Source organism: Crotalus tigris, unplaced genomic scaffold (assembly GCF_016545835.1).
Source record: "Crotalus tigris isolate CLP2741 ecotype Arizona unplaced genomic scaffold, ASM1654583v1 scf7180000017551.9496454, whole genome shotgun sequence".
NCBI classification, from domain to species: domain Eukaryota; kingdom Metazoa; phylum Chordata; class Lepidosauria; order Squamata; family Viperidae; genus Crotalus; species Crotalus tigris.
Window position 1 is genome coordinate 1215812 of NW_024096469.1, and position 19275 is coordinate 1235086.

At 41.5% G+C, this 19275-nt stretch overlaps 1 protein-coding gene and 1 long non-coding RNA gene across 15 annotated transcripts in view; one reads left to right on the top strand and one right to left on the bottom strand.

Annotated features, from left to right (window-relative positions):
• The window catches only part of CACNA1A (calcium voltage-gated channel subunit alpha1 A), a 328550-nt gene that overhangs the window by 261248 nt on the left and 48027 nt on the right, over positions 1-19275 (top strand). For 7 of the 12 annotated variants that reach the window (XM_039342836.1, XM_039342879.1, XM_039342904.1 and 4 more), the window contains one exon: positions 1297-1393. In XM_039342836.1, coding sequence (XP_039198770.1) covers positions 1297-1393 — 97 coding nt within the window. Of the gene's footprint in view, positions 1-1296; positions 1394-2345; positions 2443-8359; positions 8514-19275 lie in introns of all 12 variants that reach the window. The other 5 variants (XM_039342845.1, XM_039342888.1, XM_039342895.1 and 2 more) reach the window with 2 other exon arrangements.
• The window catches only part of LOC120307797, an 85753-nt gene that overhangs the window by 18637 nt on the left and 47841 nt on the right, over positions 1-19275 (bottom strand). For 2 of the 3 annotated variants that reach the window (XR_005556653.1, XR_005556657.1), the window contains exons 4-5: positions 4979-5067; positions 2518-4038 (exon numbers count right to left, since the gene is read on the bottom strand). The exons of the other annotated variant lie outside the window; for it this stretch is intronic. This is a non-coding gene — a long non-coding RNA (uncharacterized LOC120307797). Of the gene's footprint in view, positions 1-2517; positions 4039-4978; positions 5068-19275 lie in introns of those variants that run through there. 3 annotated transcript variants of the gene reach the window in all.

A 19275-nucleotide genomic window follows, 5' to 3' on the forward strand; every position in this document is an offset into this window, starting at 1 on the left:
AATTTTAGGTTTTTGCAGCTGGATTCTGTCAAGTCCACACACACACCTTCACTTTAACCCATAATGTTCAAATGAACATGATATATGCCCCTTTGTGGCCAGGGACATACCCATGCCATTCCTTTAATCCTTTATAGTCTTTCCATAGGACAACTGGGCAACCATGCTAGCAACATTTGAGCCAAAGAATTAGTCTGAATTAAGTCCCTGTTGGTGGCTATGTTTAATTTTCTGCCCACTTCATAATATGTAAACCAAAGAAAATTGTTGAGCTACTAGTTTTGCATCTTGCTGAAAACTCACAGATCCTACATACTGTTGATCAGTCAAGGAAGGATGCCTAGTAGTTTTGTTAGCAATAGATGACACACTCTTATTATTTCAATCTATAAAAGTGACTTTGTGTGTATGTGTATGTATGTCTATCTGACAGGGCCTAGCCTTCCCTTCTATTGTGCAATTGTTCCTGTAAATTTGTCTATGGTTTGCTGGAGAAGAACTAGCCAGAAGGGTGCTATAAGTAGGCATGTTTAGCATTGTAATAATTGTAATAGTTGGTACCTAACAGAAGATCCACCTAGCACTATCTAGATATTATTTATTATCTGAAAATCTAGTTTTCCCCATCTGAGTACAAGTCACCCTATATTTATTAATGAAACCAATGAAAAGAAATAAAATATTGAAATAAAAGCTCTGGGCGATAGTGATTGATTTTAACATATTCATTTTGAATTCTGAAAAGACAATTATGTCCCATGAAAGATAAATGAACTGGTACCCAAGAATCAGAAAAATCTGATAAGTTCTGATTTGATATAAATTTCATTTACATTACCCCTTATTGTCTAAGACTTCTATTACTTCTCAGCTGCTTACTATACGAATGTAAACCAAAGAGGGCCAACATGTCACCCTCCAGCTGTTCTTAAAGTCCAGATTCCATAAGCCCTAGCTTGCATGGCCATAGTAAAGGATTATGGAAGCTACTGGCAAACATCTGGAGGGCCACAGATTGCCCATTCCTATTGTAATTTATATATTGGCTCCCTTCCCTTCTCACAAAGTTGATGGGAAGCATCAGTAAAAACTGATGCGCATGGCTCTAAGAAGCCCCTTTCTTCCTACTGCAGCCAATGGGAAAGTTCAGCTCCTTTGTATAAACAGAGGGAAATGGTATTACTTGACTGAAGGTCTCTAGTCATTAGTTCTGCTATGTGGTGTGTTTACATAACAGTGTATGTGTTTATTTTGCCCTGTAGCGTCTGCACTAACCCCCGTGTATTCTTCTTGCAGTGGCCGAATTCATTATAAGGATATGTACAGTTTATTACGTGTAATATCTCCCCCCCTGGGCTTAGGCAAGAAATGCCCTCATAGGGTTGCTTGCAAGGTTTGACTTACACTAAAACCTGCTAGCATTAATGGAATGAATGTTGCTTATGGTTTTTTTTAATATATATATATATCTTATATATATATATGTTTGTGCATATATATATATATCCGTACACATACTTTCTATATATTGCACTTTCAAAAGTAATTTAGTAATGTAATTAGCCAACAGAATGTGTGAAATGATGCTGCCACCCAGACCAGTAACGCATGGAGCATATCAATTACCTTGAACCATCTCTGCTTGCTGTTAGCTGGAGCTAGGCCTGGAAGATTTTATGAGTCTCTCTGTGCCCACCACTGCCACTTTCTGCATACTAATACTTCATCTGGGGAGACAGAGACTCCATCAACACTCTACCATTTCTCCTTTCCCCCTCTCTCCCCAATTCTTTCCAGCCTTTTTTTTCCCCAAACCCTTTTTCTTCCTGTAGTCTTCCTTTCTCCTATATTGGCAAAGAGGGGCTTTCTTATCTTTCTCTTTCTCCCCCCCCCCCTCTCTCTCACTCTCTCTCTCTGTTTCTCCTTCCGTCTTTCTAAGAAGACCTGACTCTGTGCTTTTTGATATACTAAGAATATAAGGATTGTGATCTGCATTAACCTCATAGTGAGCAAAGCAGATGATGACACATGCTTAAGTGAAATCCGAAGTCTTGTGACAAGGACACAACTTTGAACGTGTAGTCCAATATATGTTGGACCACAGTTCGATTAGAAACAACTTTTCTACTAAACACCATCCATGAAGATCAAGCATATTTATACTCCTTGCTGACCAGCAGCACAGTAATCTTTTCATTTTTATCTTTTTTCTTTTTTAATTGATCTTTAATTTTCTTTTATTTTTTATTTTTTGCAATTCTTTCTCTCTATTTTTCCGTGTATTTTTCTTTTTTAAAAAAATTATTATTGGTTATTATTGGCTATTTTTTATTTTTTGCTCCCAGGGGCCGGATGACTTTCATGGACATGTATGAGATGCTGAGACATATGTCTCCACCCCTGGGGTTAGGGAAGAAATGCCCTGCCCGTGTTGCTTATAAGGTAGAATATATATGTGTGTGTATGTGTGTGTGTGTTATTTTTCTAAAAAAGAAACAATAAATATTTCAAGTCAGCTTCATTTTTAATTATTTTGATTGAGCAGAAACAATTAAGCCTATAATTTTTGTAATTTCTTCCCCTTCCTCATTCCAGTTTCTTGAACAATGACAGTGTGTCCATTCAGTTCTGTTAGTGTTTCACGTTTCAGAGACTCCATTATGGCCAGTAGATAGCGGGCAGGTAAAAAACAAATCTGAGGTGCATGCTCCTACTCAAATAATTCATTAAAGTGCCACCTAACAGAAGAAACATTATTTATTGTTCCCTTAGAACTCTCCAAACAACCTAAAATGTTGAGATTGCTTTCAGACTGCCTAAATCAATATAGATTCCTTCACCCTAACCCTAGTCCCTAATAAATTAAGAATAACAAAGGAGAGGTAGCAAAAATACAAACCCATTGAAAAAAGTTATAGGATTTTAGAATGCAAAAAAAATAAGAACATCAACGATATTAAAATCTAGTCACCTACACTGCAGTGGCAAGCTACACAACAAATACAATATATGGGAATGCCTCTGATGTTCAAATAAGAAATTTTGAAGGTAAATATTATCTTCATCCGGTGACATATCTTCATAGACCATATCCACATGGAAACCAACCATTTGTAACCTGTAAATAAAACTTTACACTAATCTATGCCAGGTTTCCCCCAAATAAAATCATGCTTCTGTAGTTCCCATTTTCTCTGAATGCAGAACATATATGCAACAATATTTAGATTTTATGTCTGTCGAAATAAATGTCGCAGCACTAGTTACAACTTATCTCCAGTACGGTGCATTAATTATATGATGGCAGAGAGGGCCACATTAGTAAGACAAAAGCAAAATTAGGTGCTTGGTATGCTATGCTCTAGTGTAGTGGCCCCCAACCTTTTAGGTACCAGGGACTGGTTCTGTGGAGAGAGGTTTTTCTGCGGACCAGAGGGGGCATGGTTTTTCATGCTGCCTGCGTCCTGTGGATGGGGCTACGCTTGTTTATGCAGCCCAGTTTCTGGCATGCCGCAGCCCAGTGCCAAACCGGAGGTTGGGGACCCCTGCTCTAGTGTAGAGTGATAATATATTTCTCCTACAGTAAGACTGCAAGACTTGAATTGGATCCAAAAGATGAGTCTGGATTTATTTTCTTAAAGTGCAGAGAAAATTCAGGAAAGTCCTCTGGACACATTCTGATGCAGAACTGAAACTAGTTTGGATCAATATCAGAATAGATTTGTTTCCCAACCACCACCACCCATCCCCACCTACACCCACACATTAGAAATTAGTAAGTATTGGTGCATATTCCAGCTAAGAGTAAAAAATTCAACTGCCTCTTCAAGGCACCTAGCATAGCCCAATAGTTTGAGATATACATCATGATTTTTCATGATTTTTAATCCTCACTATGTTTGAAAACAGCAAGAAAATGCAAATAAAGCAGCAAGGTCATTCTCCTTATTGAATGTTTTCTGTCAGGTGATAAAAGTAAACATTCTGTTGTTTATTTCCTCATGGCTGGTGGTAAGGTGAAATTCCACAGCTCTTGAACTAGCAAAAAAGAATGCAGGCATTAAATTCCTGCCTTAACTGCCAAGCTTTATTCTGCTTCATAGATTAGTGTAAAAATTTTGTCTAGTGGCTCTTTCCTTATTGTAGGAATGATATGAGACCCATTTAAGGAAATTGACTTGCTGGCTGGAAAAACAACCATCCCTAATAAACTAGGGAGGGGAGAGGGGAAGAATTTTGATAGTTGGCTAGCCATTGTTTTAGCTTTTTGCTGTGACTTTATTACTTTAGCGCACTGCCTAGTCAACCCTCTGTCTGAGATAAGCAGTTTATTGAAGATGGAGCACGGACAGACTGTCCCAAGTTGTCCCAACCCTCCCTTAGCCTAAACTGAAAATCTGGAACAAATAGGAGCAGAAAAAAGCTTGTCAGGAAACAACTAACAGATCAGGTGCTGGAGAGGCTATTTTTAAATTAAACCAAATTTACTGCTAGACATGAGTCCAGTGAAAGATTCGTGAATATGGCAATGGGTTTAGTGCTCTTTGCACTTAAAAATAGCTGAGATAACAGCTGACAGTGGGGAGTAGGCGAATATATGTGTCCCAATTTGGGTCGGTCACTGGGACCAGAGATTTTGTCTTCTGAGATTTTGGATTCTTGGTGGAGCCCATCCTCAGGGAACTTCTCTTCTCTCTAGCAGAGTGTGTTCTCAGTGTAGTGGGAGAGCTTCCCATTTCATTTTGCAACTATCACCTTTGTCTGTCAGCTGTTTTAACCTAGAGTTTAGCACACCTCTGAAAGAGGGCTAAACTATCGTTTCAATGTAAAATGAAAAAGAGGTGACATGTTTTATGTAGACATTGTAGCTCCTTTCACCTGTTTTTCAGGCTAATTGATAGAAATGGATGGTCAGTTCTTTACCTTCTAGAGTTGCAATTACAGGAGAAACAGACAGAAGGAGAAGCCAGTTCTTTACCTGACTGGTCTCTGACAAAGCTGATCCATCTAACTGGTGACTTGTTAAGTGACAAGCTGCCTCTTCCAGATTCTCCTCTAAACAAATACCTGATAAATAAATATTAATACATTTCATATTAATAACTTTCAAGTGTAATAGGAAGGTTGTGCCCTGAAGTGGCAGAGAAAAATTACAGTATATTTCTCAAGTTTGACTTAGCCTTCCATCCTTCTGAAGTTGGTAAAATGAGCACCCAGATTGTTAGGGGCAGTATACTGACTCTGCAAACCTCTTAGAGCAGCGGTTCTCAACCTATGGGTCGCGACCCCATTTGGGGTCGATCAACCATTTTTCGGGGGTCGCCAAAGAAGGCGATCCACCATTTTCTCCCCTCAGGGGGTGGCGCCGCGCATGCATGCCGCGCATGGGGCGGCGCCCCCATGCGCGCGGCACCGCGCATGCGCAGAACGTTTGTGTGACGGGGTCGCCGTCACACAAACGTTGAGAACCACTGTCTTAGAGAGAACTGTAAAGCACTATGAAGCAGTGTATAAGTCTAAGGGCTATTGTTAGTGCTATTTCTTCTATTTCTCAGTGCAGTGCCCCTCACTGCTACTCAGCTTCTGTTTTGCCTGAAGCAGATCTCCAAGCAAGGAAACAACCAAAAACATAGTGGATAGTCCAGTTTGAATTAACCAGGTTTTCCTGCTGCCTGTAGCAGAATAACCCAGAAGGGAGGATTATCCTCAGCAGCCTAAAGTGATCCTGGGCAGACTGCAATCACATTATCAATAAAGTATGCTAGTTCATGGCCCAAGCTGTACAGTAGCCCTAGAGGGAAAGATACCTGCCTCCCACGTGAAAGGTTGAGAGGTCAATCCTAGGCAGCAACAGATGTTTCTCTATCGGGGTGCAAAGAGAAGATATCAGCTGTGAACCTTGCATAGATGTCAGGAAAATCATCCAGCTAGTAAACCTCAGCTCTGACTCCACCCCAAAACAAGGGGTTACAGGGTTGTAAAAAAAAAAAAAAAGCTAGTTCATGGCCACAGCAAAAATTAGGGTGTCAAGAGAAAAGGGAAAATTCTACTTTAAAACCAGAGTAGCTCAAAATAAATACAATCTGTCACCATTGCAGGATATGATTAGATGAAAGTAGTGCCATCAGGCCATGCCATATCAAAAACAGGGCATGTGTATGGCATAATTCCAGTCAGGATCAACCTCCCACACTTGCTATTTGCATTAGAAGAAAAGCTGCTATTATGCCTCTCCCCAGCAATACGTGCATAAATATACACCTGAGTTAAAAATAGGAATAATACTGTCCAGTTTGACCCTGGCAGGTTTAATAAATGCTTATTCTGAACACTGAACTATGTCTTTAATCAATATGCAGTTAGAATCCAAGCCAGTTTTGTGTGTTTTTATCATCAAGTTCCTTACCCTAAAAACACGTGAGTAATTTTTCTCTACTTTAAATCTACACCACACTGTAGAACAATAGGACAGGCAAAAATCACTTCAGGCATCCAGGTGGTACCTGGTGGCTATGCAGTTGAAGAGATGAACAATAATGCAAGAAAAAACACTATGGTAAAAGGGGGAATAAAGTTGTGAAAAACTATGCACAACAATCTTCCTTCAAACCTTCACTTAGAGCAACCTCTCCTAACTTGGCAGTCTCCAGATGTTTGGACAATCTGCAAAATTCCCCAACTAGCATCACCATTGCTTAGAATCCTGAAAATTGAGGTCCACACATCTGGAGAACCTCCCATGCACTCTTGTTGTTAGTTCATCCATCTGTAATTGAAGATTAACAAGGAAATTGGCACCATGTCAGATGAATTTCAGATATTAATTTGCTTGACTGAGAAATTTTCTGTCTACAAGAACATAACCTTATGACAAGGAGTTCACTATTAACAAGAAGCAATTACTCCTTTTTCTGCCCCCTTTTCTCTGCTTTCATGCCTCTTCCTCTGTCAATACAGTTCTGTCAGAATTTTTTTTCCTTCTGTTCCTCAGTATTTCCATAGCCTAACCCTAATCCTTTGCACAAATCAGTAACTGATCCAAAGTGTGTCTTTTCTCTCCCAATTCCCAACTCAGCAACCAGAGTTCTTGTGACATTTTCCATGTGTGTGAGTGAAACAGAGAGAAAGATCTTTCCTTCACCTCATCCATTTGATTTCTGTTACTGATTCATGGCCTAGCTATTGAAATGTTCACTCTCATTTGAATGGGAAGGGCTTTTCTATCTTTGTTAGCCAGAGACACAATGAGTTGATCGAGGTGCAGTGCAGTCAGAGACTATGAAAATTATGTAACTAATATGTATGATGGAATTACATAGAAGAAGGCAAACACATGGATTCAAGCAAGAACACTAAGGAAATAATGAAATGCTTCAAAATGATCCTCAAGTAGAGTCAAAATCTGTGAATGAGGTTCTTCAGAAGTATTACACTTTTTAATGTTGGGCTATGTATCCAAGAATTCTGATTCAAATAGTAATAAAATGTGCATTATTATGTCAATCCCTATATTTAAAGTTTCTGACATAATCTGAGAGTTGAGGGAAGTAAAATGGTTGTCTTGTCCAGTTGTTTTATTAAGGGAGAAGTCATGCAGGAGAAATTATTCTGTCCAATTATGCTAGGGCCATTTGGTTGTTAATAGATATACAGTCCTCTAGATGCGATTGCATATCTCCCATATGGTTCCTACATTTCTGAATTACTAGATAGAAGCCATAGTAGAAATGTAAAATTATCCTTAAGTGCCTCTTGCTATTGAATTTGGTAGATTCATTTTGCTATAACTTGTTTGAGTTAAGAAATAACAGAGATTGTTGCTCTTCCCTTGTGTCCTATAGAGGGCATCATCCACCTCAGGATGACACCACTTCCTGGAGCTAATAGGGTTCACAAGTACATTTGTCTCTACCTCTGGTGATGCCTAGAGAGTAGAGTGATTGGTCTGACTGGAATATTTTTAATAGTCCATTCAATGTACATCATATTTAGAAAATATTGTTTTTGTTTTTATTTTTACCTACCTAGCACCTCCTTTCCCCTTTCCACCCCCTTGCCTAGCTAAAAGGTGGGGCAAGTGAGGAGACCATGGGATTGGGTGGTATATTTTCTGCACTCTTGCTAATCTGCCTCCAGCCTAAAGAAACAGGGAACCAGGAAACAGAGTGTATATCTGGCTAGTCCTGACACTTCTTTGTAACTATAGGAATGTAGTATAAGATGTGACACTCACTATCACTAGAGACCACAGCATTTGTACCAGCCATTAGGTTCCATCAACCACCAAAGACCCACAAGATGCAACCTCTTCCATTCCTAAGTGCTGAGTTCCATCCCATTGCCCTCCACTTTTCTACAGGGCAGGGCGGGGACACAGTCACCGAGCCCACTTCTTCGAACTCAACGAATGGAGGCTTCTGAGGGCAACAGCTTGGAAGAGGGCCAACATTCCATCCCTCAGGGCAGCTTTGCATTTTGGCTCCAAGACGTTCTGGGTGGATGTCTGAGGTGGGGTGAGTAATAAATCTCCCATTTGCTCCAACTCAGTTATCCAGGGAAGAAAACCCAAGACATTTTAGGTACATTAGAGCTAAGGGGCAGATCTAGATCCTTCCTAATTCAAGGATGGAAATCTTTGGGCCAGTTATGGCCTTCAACAACTCATTTGGATTTATCATGAGTCCTCCCTCTTCTCCTAAGAGAGAACCTTTAAACCTATTTTGAAGGGTAGTTTGGTGGTTTAAAAGATGAAAATCACTCCTTAACATTAACAAACTGCTTCTAAAATAGGATCAATGGTATTTGGTTGAGTGCTTTTCGACTATCAAAAGAATCTGTCCCCATAAGGGGAAGTTCTATTTACGACATTGGGATTCAGGATTATCAGAACATTATTTCATGTTTCCTTCATCTCTTTCCCATCTAAGGCTGATAACTTACTCTCAAAGAAAGATTCTCTAAAATTCTAAGGCAATGAAAAGGTATCCATTAGTATTTCCGCCTTGCTGTCTTTGCAGTTTCTTGGAAATCTCTGGATTCTATTTTGAAAGTGGAAGCTGCCCTTTCAGGAAAACTTTAGCCTCCCTCTACAGGGGCTTGTTTATTCCAAGCTGAATTTTTCATAACTTATTGGCCAACACATGTAGTATGTTATAATCTCTTATGTTCAGTGAACCTGAATAATTGCTTCCCCTAAGCCATTTTCTTTCTTACTATGTCTGTAGTTATTGTCTTCAAACTACATTAATAACCTTTGAAAAGCAGATTAGCTGATGCTACCAGATACAGATTTTGAATTAGTGAATAAACACTATGCATTTCCCACTCAAGTTTCAGAACTGCTCCAGTTTCCTATTACTAATATCTCTGTTGCAGTATTAATTTCCTATTGTGAGGTAGAGTCCTAATCTCCCCCGTCAGAAAAGATTGAAATGTATATAAAAACACTGACGCCTCTGTAATAGTATTTAGATTTTCTCCCACTATAAAAGCATTTCATTCCAGGCCAACCAAGAATGGCCTACAGAAACTTTGATGCACAAGAACCGTTTTTGATTATTCAATGCTGGATGCTATCCATTTCAGAGATTTGACCTATATTTTGCTACAAGAAAACACATGAAATAGTTAAGAAACTAAGATAAGAATCTTAGACTGATTTAATCAGTTCCCTTTTTTTCTTCCGGAACCTGAGGATACCATAAGGATGACAAGGATAAAAAGGAAGCTTTTTCACTAGTCAGGAGGAAATGAATATAGGTCCAAAACCAACCATTTCATTTTACCTAATTATCGTGTTTAAACCTTCCAAAGAACTAAGGTATAAATCAAAGATGAACCATTTATTAATCCACAAATATCCATATCTCCACTTCTACAATTTCTGAAAAATTCCTAAGATTGTGCTGTGGAAATTAAGCAACACAATCTCTCTAGCTAGTCTAGCCAATCACTAATTTAAGTTCAGTTCACGTAAAACTTCCCTCCCAAATTAAAAAATAATAATGTGGTTGAAAATTTCAGCTTTATCTACTCTAGCAATTTTACATTTTACTCATGTCTTTATGGACCTTAAGGATCAACCCCCTTTTTAAAAGTGTTTCCTGCTGCAAAAATGTTGCCTAATATTTACATTAATGGCATCAAATAGCTAAGATTTTTTTCCCAAGTCTTATTCTAACTATATATCTGCCAAATACTCAAGACTGCCAATCTGCTAATAGAAAACCTATCTGGACTGACTGACTTCTGGATTTGGCCAATGCACTTCGGTAGTTACAAGTTGTCACTGATCTGTTGGATCATAGAACTTCAAGGAAATAAGCTTGTTTCTTCCTTAGATTTAAAGTGTCCTATGAACGCAAGCATTATATTAAAGCCACATCTTATTCATTATTCATTTAAGAACAGAACAATAGTACATCTCTCTAGATTTGAATTTTATAATCTGCCAAACGAATGAGAAAATAAAATCATCTTGTGCTTCAAATATCCCAACAAAAAGCATGTTATGATTTAAATTCATCCAAGCATCTAGCAACCAACAGGATTTTATAGTTCCTGTCAAGTTGTCAAAGATCTATCTTCATGTACTCATCAGAAAAGAGCCCTGAAAATACCTGTAAGTAGACTTCATAGTATTTGTGGGCCACATGTATTAGGTAGCACTCTGGAAAATTTCCTAGCTGAAGATTTATTTTTTAATTTCTCTGGCTACCATTTTTTTTTTTTTTACCTTGAGTAAAAGAACAAACTCTTCAGGCAAGTAATACTTCAGAAAAAGAGCAGTAAGAAATTGGGCTCAACCTTTCCAAAACCTTGTTCCATTGATGGCACTGTTACCATCCATTTCATGAAACTCTATAACAATGGCACTAGTGTGAACTTTGATTTTTTTTTTAATCCCAAGACTGATCTCACTGGTACCAATTTTAATGTTGGATGCTATGTTACCTCTGATAGTAGGGTGTTGTTCTGAGAAGGCAAAATCCAAGATTCCACAGACTGGACAAAAGTCAGATGACTATAATTGTTGCGTCCTTGGCGGGAAAACAGACACGAGAAGCAGCTGGAGTTCTCAAGTTCTTTTATTCAGCGTTCAGCTTACAGGAAGATGGCTTCAGCTCAGCCCAAACGCCTCACATCCTCTTATATAGGCAACTCCCGGGTAAATGGGTTACTTTTCCCGCGCCAGCACCCGCGCATGCGCACGGCGCTGGCGACAGCCTGTCTGGTCCCGGGCAGCTTTGCACCTGCCCGGGACTGCCTGCAACGCCCGAGCCGTTTGCAAGGCTCGGGACATAACACCCCTTTCCCCCGGGCTAAAACTACTATCAACATACAACATTTATTTTACACGACAATTTGCTCCCCAGTGTTCCAACTGTTTACTGGCTTCTGTCTTGCCAACAATGTTATGTAATCTTCTAGGTACTTAGGAGATTTCTTTGCTCTCTGTGACCTTCTTAGCTCTGGGTTACTGGCATAAGTCCCCTGACTGGAGGGAGGCATGAGCCTGTTCTCTCTACTGTGCCCTGGTGTCTTCCAAGGACTGTGCCCCGATGCCTGGCCTGCTTGCTTGCCCACCGGCTCGTCAGGCCAGGGCTTCTGTTGCTTTGTGACCTGGTTGTCCTACCTAGCTGTAGACCCTCAGGCCCCTTGAAGTGATAGCCACTGCTGGGCGTCTCTGTAGAACCCCCTAGGTCAGTCCAAGACCTGTCAGGAGGCTGTCTATTCCCTGAACCCCATTCTGTGTTTGGGCTTGTGTGGGTTTCTGTACTCTCCCAAAACTCAGGTGTCCCCTGATTTGTGCTAGGGGTGTTGTAGTCGGGACTTGGTTCCTCGACTAGCTCTGTGTATGTTTGACCACCTGTAGGATTTGGGGTAAGGTCAGGCCAACCTTGGGCATTGTGTGCCAGCTCTCTTGCGGGGAATGATTTGTTGGGATGCCCCCGGGTATCCTCCGTTGCTGGAGTAGGCGTGAGTGCCTGTTGTGTGGGTAAGCTCCAAGACTTCCTTTTCGGAGCAATTGCAGAACCTTGGGACGAGCCGTTTGTGGCTCCCTCAGTGGCGATGGGCAGTAGCTCTTGCCCTTCCCTTTGCTCCAAAGGGTCCCCCTCCCCCCCTGGAAAAGACCCAGGAGTCTCAGCAGAAAAGTCTCGCCTAGAGCGAAGTTGGTCGATGTGCCGACGTAGGACACGACCGTTGTCCAGGGCAACCTCGTAGGAGAGAGGACCTGTGATCCTGGACACAGAATCGGGGACCCATGTATGACCAGGCCCGTAATTGCGAGCCCAAACCGGGGCACCCACAAGTAGTTGTCTAGGTGCCCTAGGATGTGAGGTAGATGAAGGCAGTCTGTCCGGATGCAACCGGTCAAGTCTAGTAGTAAGTTGGCGCCCTCAACGAAGTTCAGCTGGACTTCTCCCTGTAGAAGTGGACGGTGTGGTGCGATAAGAAAGGAGAAAGTCAGCCAACCTGTGATGCCAGTCCCCGTAGGTGAGTCTCTTCAAGGCGTCCTTTGCGATGCGCCCCATGCGTTCAGCCATACCGTTGGTGGATGGGTGAAAAGGCGCAGATGTGGCATGACGAATCAGGTTTGCCTGTAAGAAAGCTTGGAATTCGGAGGAGGTGAATTGAGGGCCGTTGTCAGACACAATGACATCTGGCAGCCCGGGTGCAGCAAAAATCCCCCTCAGTACCTGAATAGTCTTTGCAGTGGTGGTGGACGAGACAGGCACAACCTCAAGCCATTTTGAATGGCTGTCAACAAGGACCCAGAAGAACTGGCCCTGAAAGGGCCCAGCGTAGTCAATGTGCACCCTAGACCATGGGGACTGTGTTTCCTCCCATTTATGCACAGGAGCTTGGGGCATCTCTGGGCTAGATCGTTGGCACATGTGGCATGCGTGTACCTTAGCCTCAATATCTTTATCTAAAGCAGGCCACCACAAGTGGCTGCGTGCAAGAGCCTTCATGCGAACAATGCCAGGATGACCCTCGTGGAGGGATTCTAAGACCCTAGTCCTCATTGAGGTGGGAATGACAACTCTGTTTCCCCAAAGCAAACAACCCTGAGATAGGGACAATTCGTTCCTTTTGGACCAGAAACTCTGAAACTCAGGACTAGGGCAGTGCTCAGGCCACCCGGACAGGACCCAGGAGCGGACACGTGAAAGTGTGTGATCTGTACCTGTTTCAGCGGTAACATCCCTGGCACTAAGAGGAAGCTCGGGCAAGGCTTGGATTGATAGAATGTTGAAAGCTGGCGCGGGGTCAGCTTCTACTACTGGCAGAGGCAACCTACTGAGGCCATCAGCATGGCCCATTTCTTTCCCAGGCTTGTGGAGTAATGAAAAATCATATGCAGACAAACAAATAGACCACCTAAGCATTCTAGGGGAAATGATGTGGGGAGTCTGCTTACGTGTGGTAAACAGTCCCAGCAGAGGCTTATGGTCAGTGAAGACAGTGAAATGCCTGCCATATAGAAAATCATGGAATTTTTTAATTCCAGCAACAACAGCCAGAGCCTCCCTGTCTATCTGAGCGTAGTTGCGCTCGGCAGAAGACAATGTTCTGGAGTAGTATGCAATAGGAACCTGAGTTCCATCAGACCTGAGGGGACTCAGGACAGCTCCAACCCCGTAGGGGGATGCATCACAAGCGTGCCACACAGGGAGAGACTCGTTGAAAATGTGCAAGAAACACGTTAGAAGTGAGCAAGGCCTTGACTTCTTAAAGCAAGCCTCATGTGCTTGTGACCACAGCCACACAGCTTGTTTGTCTAGTAGCCGGTGAAGAGGCTCAGCTACACTAGCTTTATGTGGAAGAAAAGAATTGTAGAAATTCAGGAGGCCTAAGAAAGCCTGAAGTTCGGCCTTAGACTTTGGCCTGGGTGCTTCTAAAATAGCAGTTAGTTTGGATTCAGCAGGATGAATCCCAGCAGCATCAAGTTTGAATCCCAGAAATTCAGTAGAAGGCACCCCAATCTTGCATTTGTCTTTTCTGAGCTTAAGGCCTGATTTCCTGAATCTTAACAGGACAGCCCTAAGCCTTTCAGCTAGAATGTGTGTGGAGTCTCCTGCAATCAAGACATCGTCAAAGTAGGGGCAGACCACTGGTATACCTCGTAGTGTGTTTTCCATTACGCTTTGGAAAATCCCAGGAGCGACATTCACTCCAAACTGCAGCCTTTTTACCTTAAAGGCTCCCCTGTGTGTCACAATAGTCTGAGCTATGGCAGCATCATTATCAACAGGCAGCTGTTGATATGCTTGAGCTAGGTCAAGCTTTGCAAAAACACGCCCCCCCTTGAGAGATGCCAGGATGTGACTGACCACAGGAACAGGATAGGCATGTTGCTGCAATGCCTTATTGAGTGTGCATTTGTAATCAGCACAAATGCGAATGTCCCATTTGCCTTTGAGGCGTGACATGGGGGTCTCCCATGCTGGATCAACAGGTTCTAGGGGATTCCTGTTGGATTATTTTGGTCTAATTCAGTGTCAATCTACTTTTTAAACAAAAGGGACCCTTTTTCTTGCTTTAAATCCTAATGGGAGTGACAGTGGGGTCTAGCTTTAAGGACACAGGTGGTCCTTTGAATGTGCCCAGCTGGGGGCTGAAAACATCTGCAAATTCCTTGCAGACTTCCTGTAGGTCGCGTGTTTGTAAGCTGTTGAGTCCTGTGACGTGTATCCCCAGGGCCTCAAACCAATCGAGTCCTATGAGACTCGTTCTTTCACCCCCTACTACTAACAAGTCTAGTGGACCTTCCAAACTCTTGTATTGCACGTTAAGGGTGGCCTCCCCCTTAACACACACTCTTGAGTTCTGAAAATCAGTTAATACAATATCAGAAGGCCTTAACTTGGCCTTAGTCACACTACTGGAACAAATCTTCCTAAATGTATGCAATGAAATGATGGAAAGGGCAGACCCTGTGTCTAGTTCCATAGATAATGGACCCCCTTGTAGCTTCACGTTGAGTGACAGCTTTTTCTTCATGGGCTTGTGTGTGCCTGTCCTACAAATGTTTCTACGCGAAGCGCAAAAACCTACCCTATTCTGGCTGGGGACTCTGGTACCCTTCAGGCGTTCTTCTTGAGGTTGTGCCTTTCGTCGGCCCAGACACACAGCTGCAATGTTCCCTTGTTTGCCGCATGCCCGGCAGGTAGCGGAGCGGAACTTGCAGTCGGTTCTCCTGTGGCGACCTCCACAGCCGATGCACTTGAGCGTAGCTGAAGAGCTTTCCTTCTGATTTTCTCCCTTCGCGGGGTGTAGACGGTCGACTTCTTCGTCCGGATCCTCCTCGGAGTTTCGTCGGACGTCTTCTTGGTGCACGGACGCACCCTCTGCACTGCTTCTGATCGGCCGCATGTTCTTGACGGCGCCGCCTGCTGCTTCTTCCGCGGTGGCTTCCTTAAAGCGTCTTGGAAGGATAATTCTTCCTTAGCGAAAAGTCTCTGTTGTAGCTCTCGATGCCTCAACCCGCACACGAATCGGTCCCTCAGTCGTTCCTCGAGGTCCTTGAACTCGCAGGGCTTGGCGGCCTTCCGTAACGCGGCGATGTCCTCCTTGGCTGACTCCCCGGACCGTTGATCCCTCTGCTCGAAGGTGTGGCGCCATGAGATAACGGACACCTTGGGGTGGAAGTGCTCCTTCAGCAGCTTCTTCAGGTCTGCGTAGCTTACAGACTCTACTGGGACAGGTGCTGCAAGGTTTCTGCGATTTCGAAGGCGTCTTGGCCGCAAACGCAAAGCAGGGTGGCCGCCTTCAAGCTATCTTCCCTCACTTGGTTTGCCTTGAAGTAGTTCTCCATTCTGGATACGTAGGACTCCCACCGCTCTGGATGTGAGACGTCGAATTCCGCAAGCCTTCCGATTTTCGCCATCTTCGGATCTTCATGAGACGGGTCTATCAGCCAGCCTACCCCCGAATGCGCACTGGATTGGCGGGCAGCTGCTGAGTCAACACCGTTCCTCTTCCGCCGCTCAGGACTCCTTGTGTAAGCTTACACTTTTTCCTTTCCAGGTAGTGCAAGGCATCCCATCCTCGTCGCCAGTGTTGCGTCCTTGGCGGGAAAACAGACACGAGAAGCAGCTGGAGTTCTCAGTTTCTTTTATTCAGCGTTCAGCTTACAGAAGATGGCTTCAGCCTCGCCCAAACGCCTCGCAGCCTCTTATATAGGCAACTCCCGGGTAAATGGGTTACTTTTCCCGCACCAGCACCCGCGCATGCGCACGGCGCTGGCGACAGCCGGTCTGGTCCCGGGCAGCTTTGCACCTGCCCGGGACTGCCTGCAAACGCCCGAGCCGTTTGCAAGGCTCGGGACATAACAATAATCCTTCCAAAAATGGAACTTTCCTCCCCCAATGATGACAAAAAAAATCTTCACTGGGGTCTATTGCCAGTGGATAGGCAAGAAGTATTTGCTTACTTCATATCTGTTGATACCTGTTTCCTACTTCAGCTGTATGAGATCTTTGCTGGTACCTGTTTCCTACTTCAGCTGTATGAGATCTTTGCTGGTTCTTGATTGAGGTTCTTGGGATAGAGATTTATTACCATAGTATCTCCAGAACAGTTATTAGCTTTGCAATCACTTAAACCTCAGTACTATTCCATTGGCACCTCTTGCCCCTTCGGCAGTCTTGAATACATACAATTGAATTTGCATTATCAGTATAAAAACGAAAACACAACAACCGAATAAAACTAAACCCCTAAAAATAACTTAAAAAATAAAAAAAAAAAAATAAAAAAAAATACATAACAAAAAGAAAAAAAATAACAACGAACGAAACACATACAACACAAAAAAAAAAAAAAAAAAAAAAAAAAAAAACAAATAAAACAAAAAAAAAAAAAAAAATATAAACCCCATACAAAAAAAGCATCTAAACTAAACACAACAACACAAAGACAAAAAGACATAACAGACAAACAAAAAAAAACAACAGATAACGACAATAAGAAAAAAAAAAAAAAAAAAAAAAATACAACAAAAGTCTACACCCGACAAACCGATAAAAAAAAAAATAAACAAAAACTACAAAATAAAAAGTAAAACAAAAAACCATAAAAACACAAACACATAAAAACAATAACAAACAACAAGAAAACAAAAAAAACAACAACAACAAACCGCACCGAAAAAAAAAAAAACATAAAAACCTAAAAACCCTTCTACCACCTCATCAGATCTAATGATGATGGGTGCTGCCTTCACCATCACTCCCATTTTTCCTACAATCTTTGTGCAGAGCAAGCTTTAGAGCTAGACATCTTAAGTCTGTTAGTAGAGAATCCAGTGTTTTGTTGATTCAGAATGACTCTTCCAGTACCTTTAGCTATATTAATATTGCAATACTGTATGATGCTAAGGAATTTTATTCCTTAAATCATCGTCCATTTTTCCAACTTTTAAAAAAAATAGAGAAATTCTACAAGGTTCAGGGAAAGAAATGCAAATACACATCACTATATTTAATCATAATAAAGTCATCTCCTATCAATAAGAAAAGCCATAAACATGATGATTTTGGTCACAGTTTTTACTTCACAGCAACTTTGGACCTCAGGATTACCAACCACCATGCTTCTGTGGGCAGTTTTCTTTTTTTCTTTAGGGAGTTTTTCAGCATGTATTGAGACAGAAGGACTGTCAAAGCAACAGCAACATTTTGTGGCATAATGTGAACTACACAGCAAAATCTGTGGCAAGTGTTATTACCCTGGGGAGGCTTGTGAGATCCTCAGAACTTCAAAGGCTGAATCCCTTACAGAGAACTTTGTCTTCAAAATCAGCGATAAACTTGGGCTAATTTCAGTATATGAAAAATACTCCCTACTTTAGTTCTTCAGCATCTGTCCTGCTTGTACTGTAGTACCAAGGATGGGATCAGAGCTCCTTCTCAAAATGCAATTACCAGTTTTACCCTGAATTCCAGACTGCAGCAAAATATTTTCAAAAGTGTTTCTTTGAGGTACAGAGGTAGTAACCATTTCAGCGTGATTTTCAGACAGCTGCAACTGCTATGCAGCTTGTAGACAGACTGTTTTTTTTCAACTAGTCTGGCAGATCATGTTGGACTAGTGGAATGTATCACATTCTTTCATCACAAAAGTCTGTGTCTTGAAGCTTGACATTAATCTCTCTCAAGTGCCTAGTATGCTACCTGTTACTCTCATCAAAAAGTAGCTAACTCATTTGCAAAAGAGATATAGAACCAATACCACCGCCTCTATGTAAAAAAGAACGTCATTTCACCTTAGTCTGAGACTGTGCCTCTTCTATATGATATCAACTTTTTTTTAATCAACATTAAGAAATTCTGCATAGTCATAACACTAAGCATGGTTCAACTACTTCATTTGGGAAGTTAGTTCATGACATTAGATTTCAGTGATGATTACTTTCATATACTATCAAAGACAATGGTAGCTGCTTTCTTCCATTCTCATGATTAGCTTCAGCCTTACCAAAATACTAACATATCTTGCTTTATACCCAGGATTTTCTGTCAGTTACGAGTTTCCATAACATTCCATTACAACTGCATAGCAATGTCTATAATTCAGTTATTCAAGTAAGATCTTGGAAACCTTTGCTTTCTTTACATTTTTAACTCAGACAGTATAATTTATTCTGATAAAAATAGGAAAAATACCCTGTTTGGGAAGTTATCAATAGTCTCAACTCATCTGACCTTGATTTAGATAATAGCTTGAACATCAACACTATCACACATCAAGTTGCTACCTGAGTTAGAGGGAAAATAACATTCTTCTCTCATCATGCTAAAAGTCATTTTAAACAATGTTCCACTATAAATATTCTGTAGATTTCTCTCATGGAAGTTGAATGCTTACAAAGTGAAAGTACTTACAAAGTTTCCTTTAAGCCCATGGTTGTATGATTGTTTAAGCTGCTGTCTCTTAAAATAAATTTCTTGGTAGTTACCAGCTCATAAGTTTCAAAATCAGAGAATTCTAATTTATTTTTTCACAAATTCTACTTGTTCCAATATTAATTTCTTGGTTGCAATAAAATTTCCTCTAGTTATTCTTTCTAATGTGATTATATTCTAAGGAGTATGCATGGCCTAAATTAAATGTATGTACAGGTCCTACTTTGCAGAATTGGAAAAAATTGTGGAAAAAATGGAAATTACTTTAGCCTTCCACAGTAGATAAACAAGGAACAATAAATTCATTAATTTATATTGACTTCACAATTTATAGAAGAAAGAAAAATGCCAGGGAATGTAA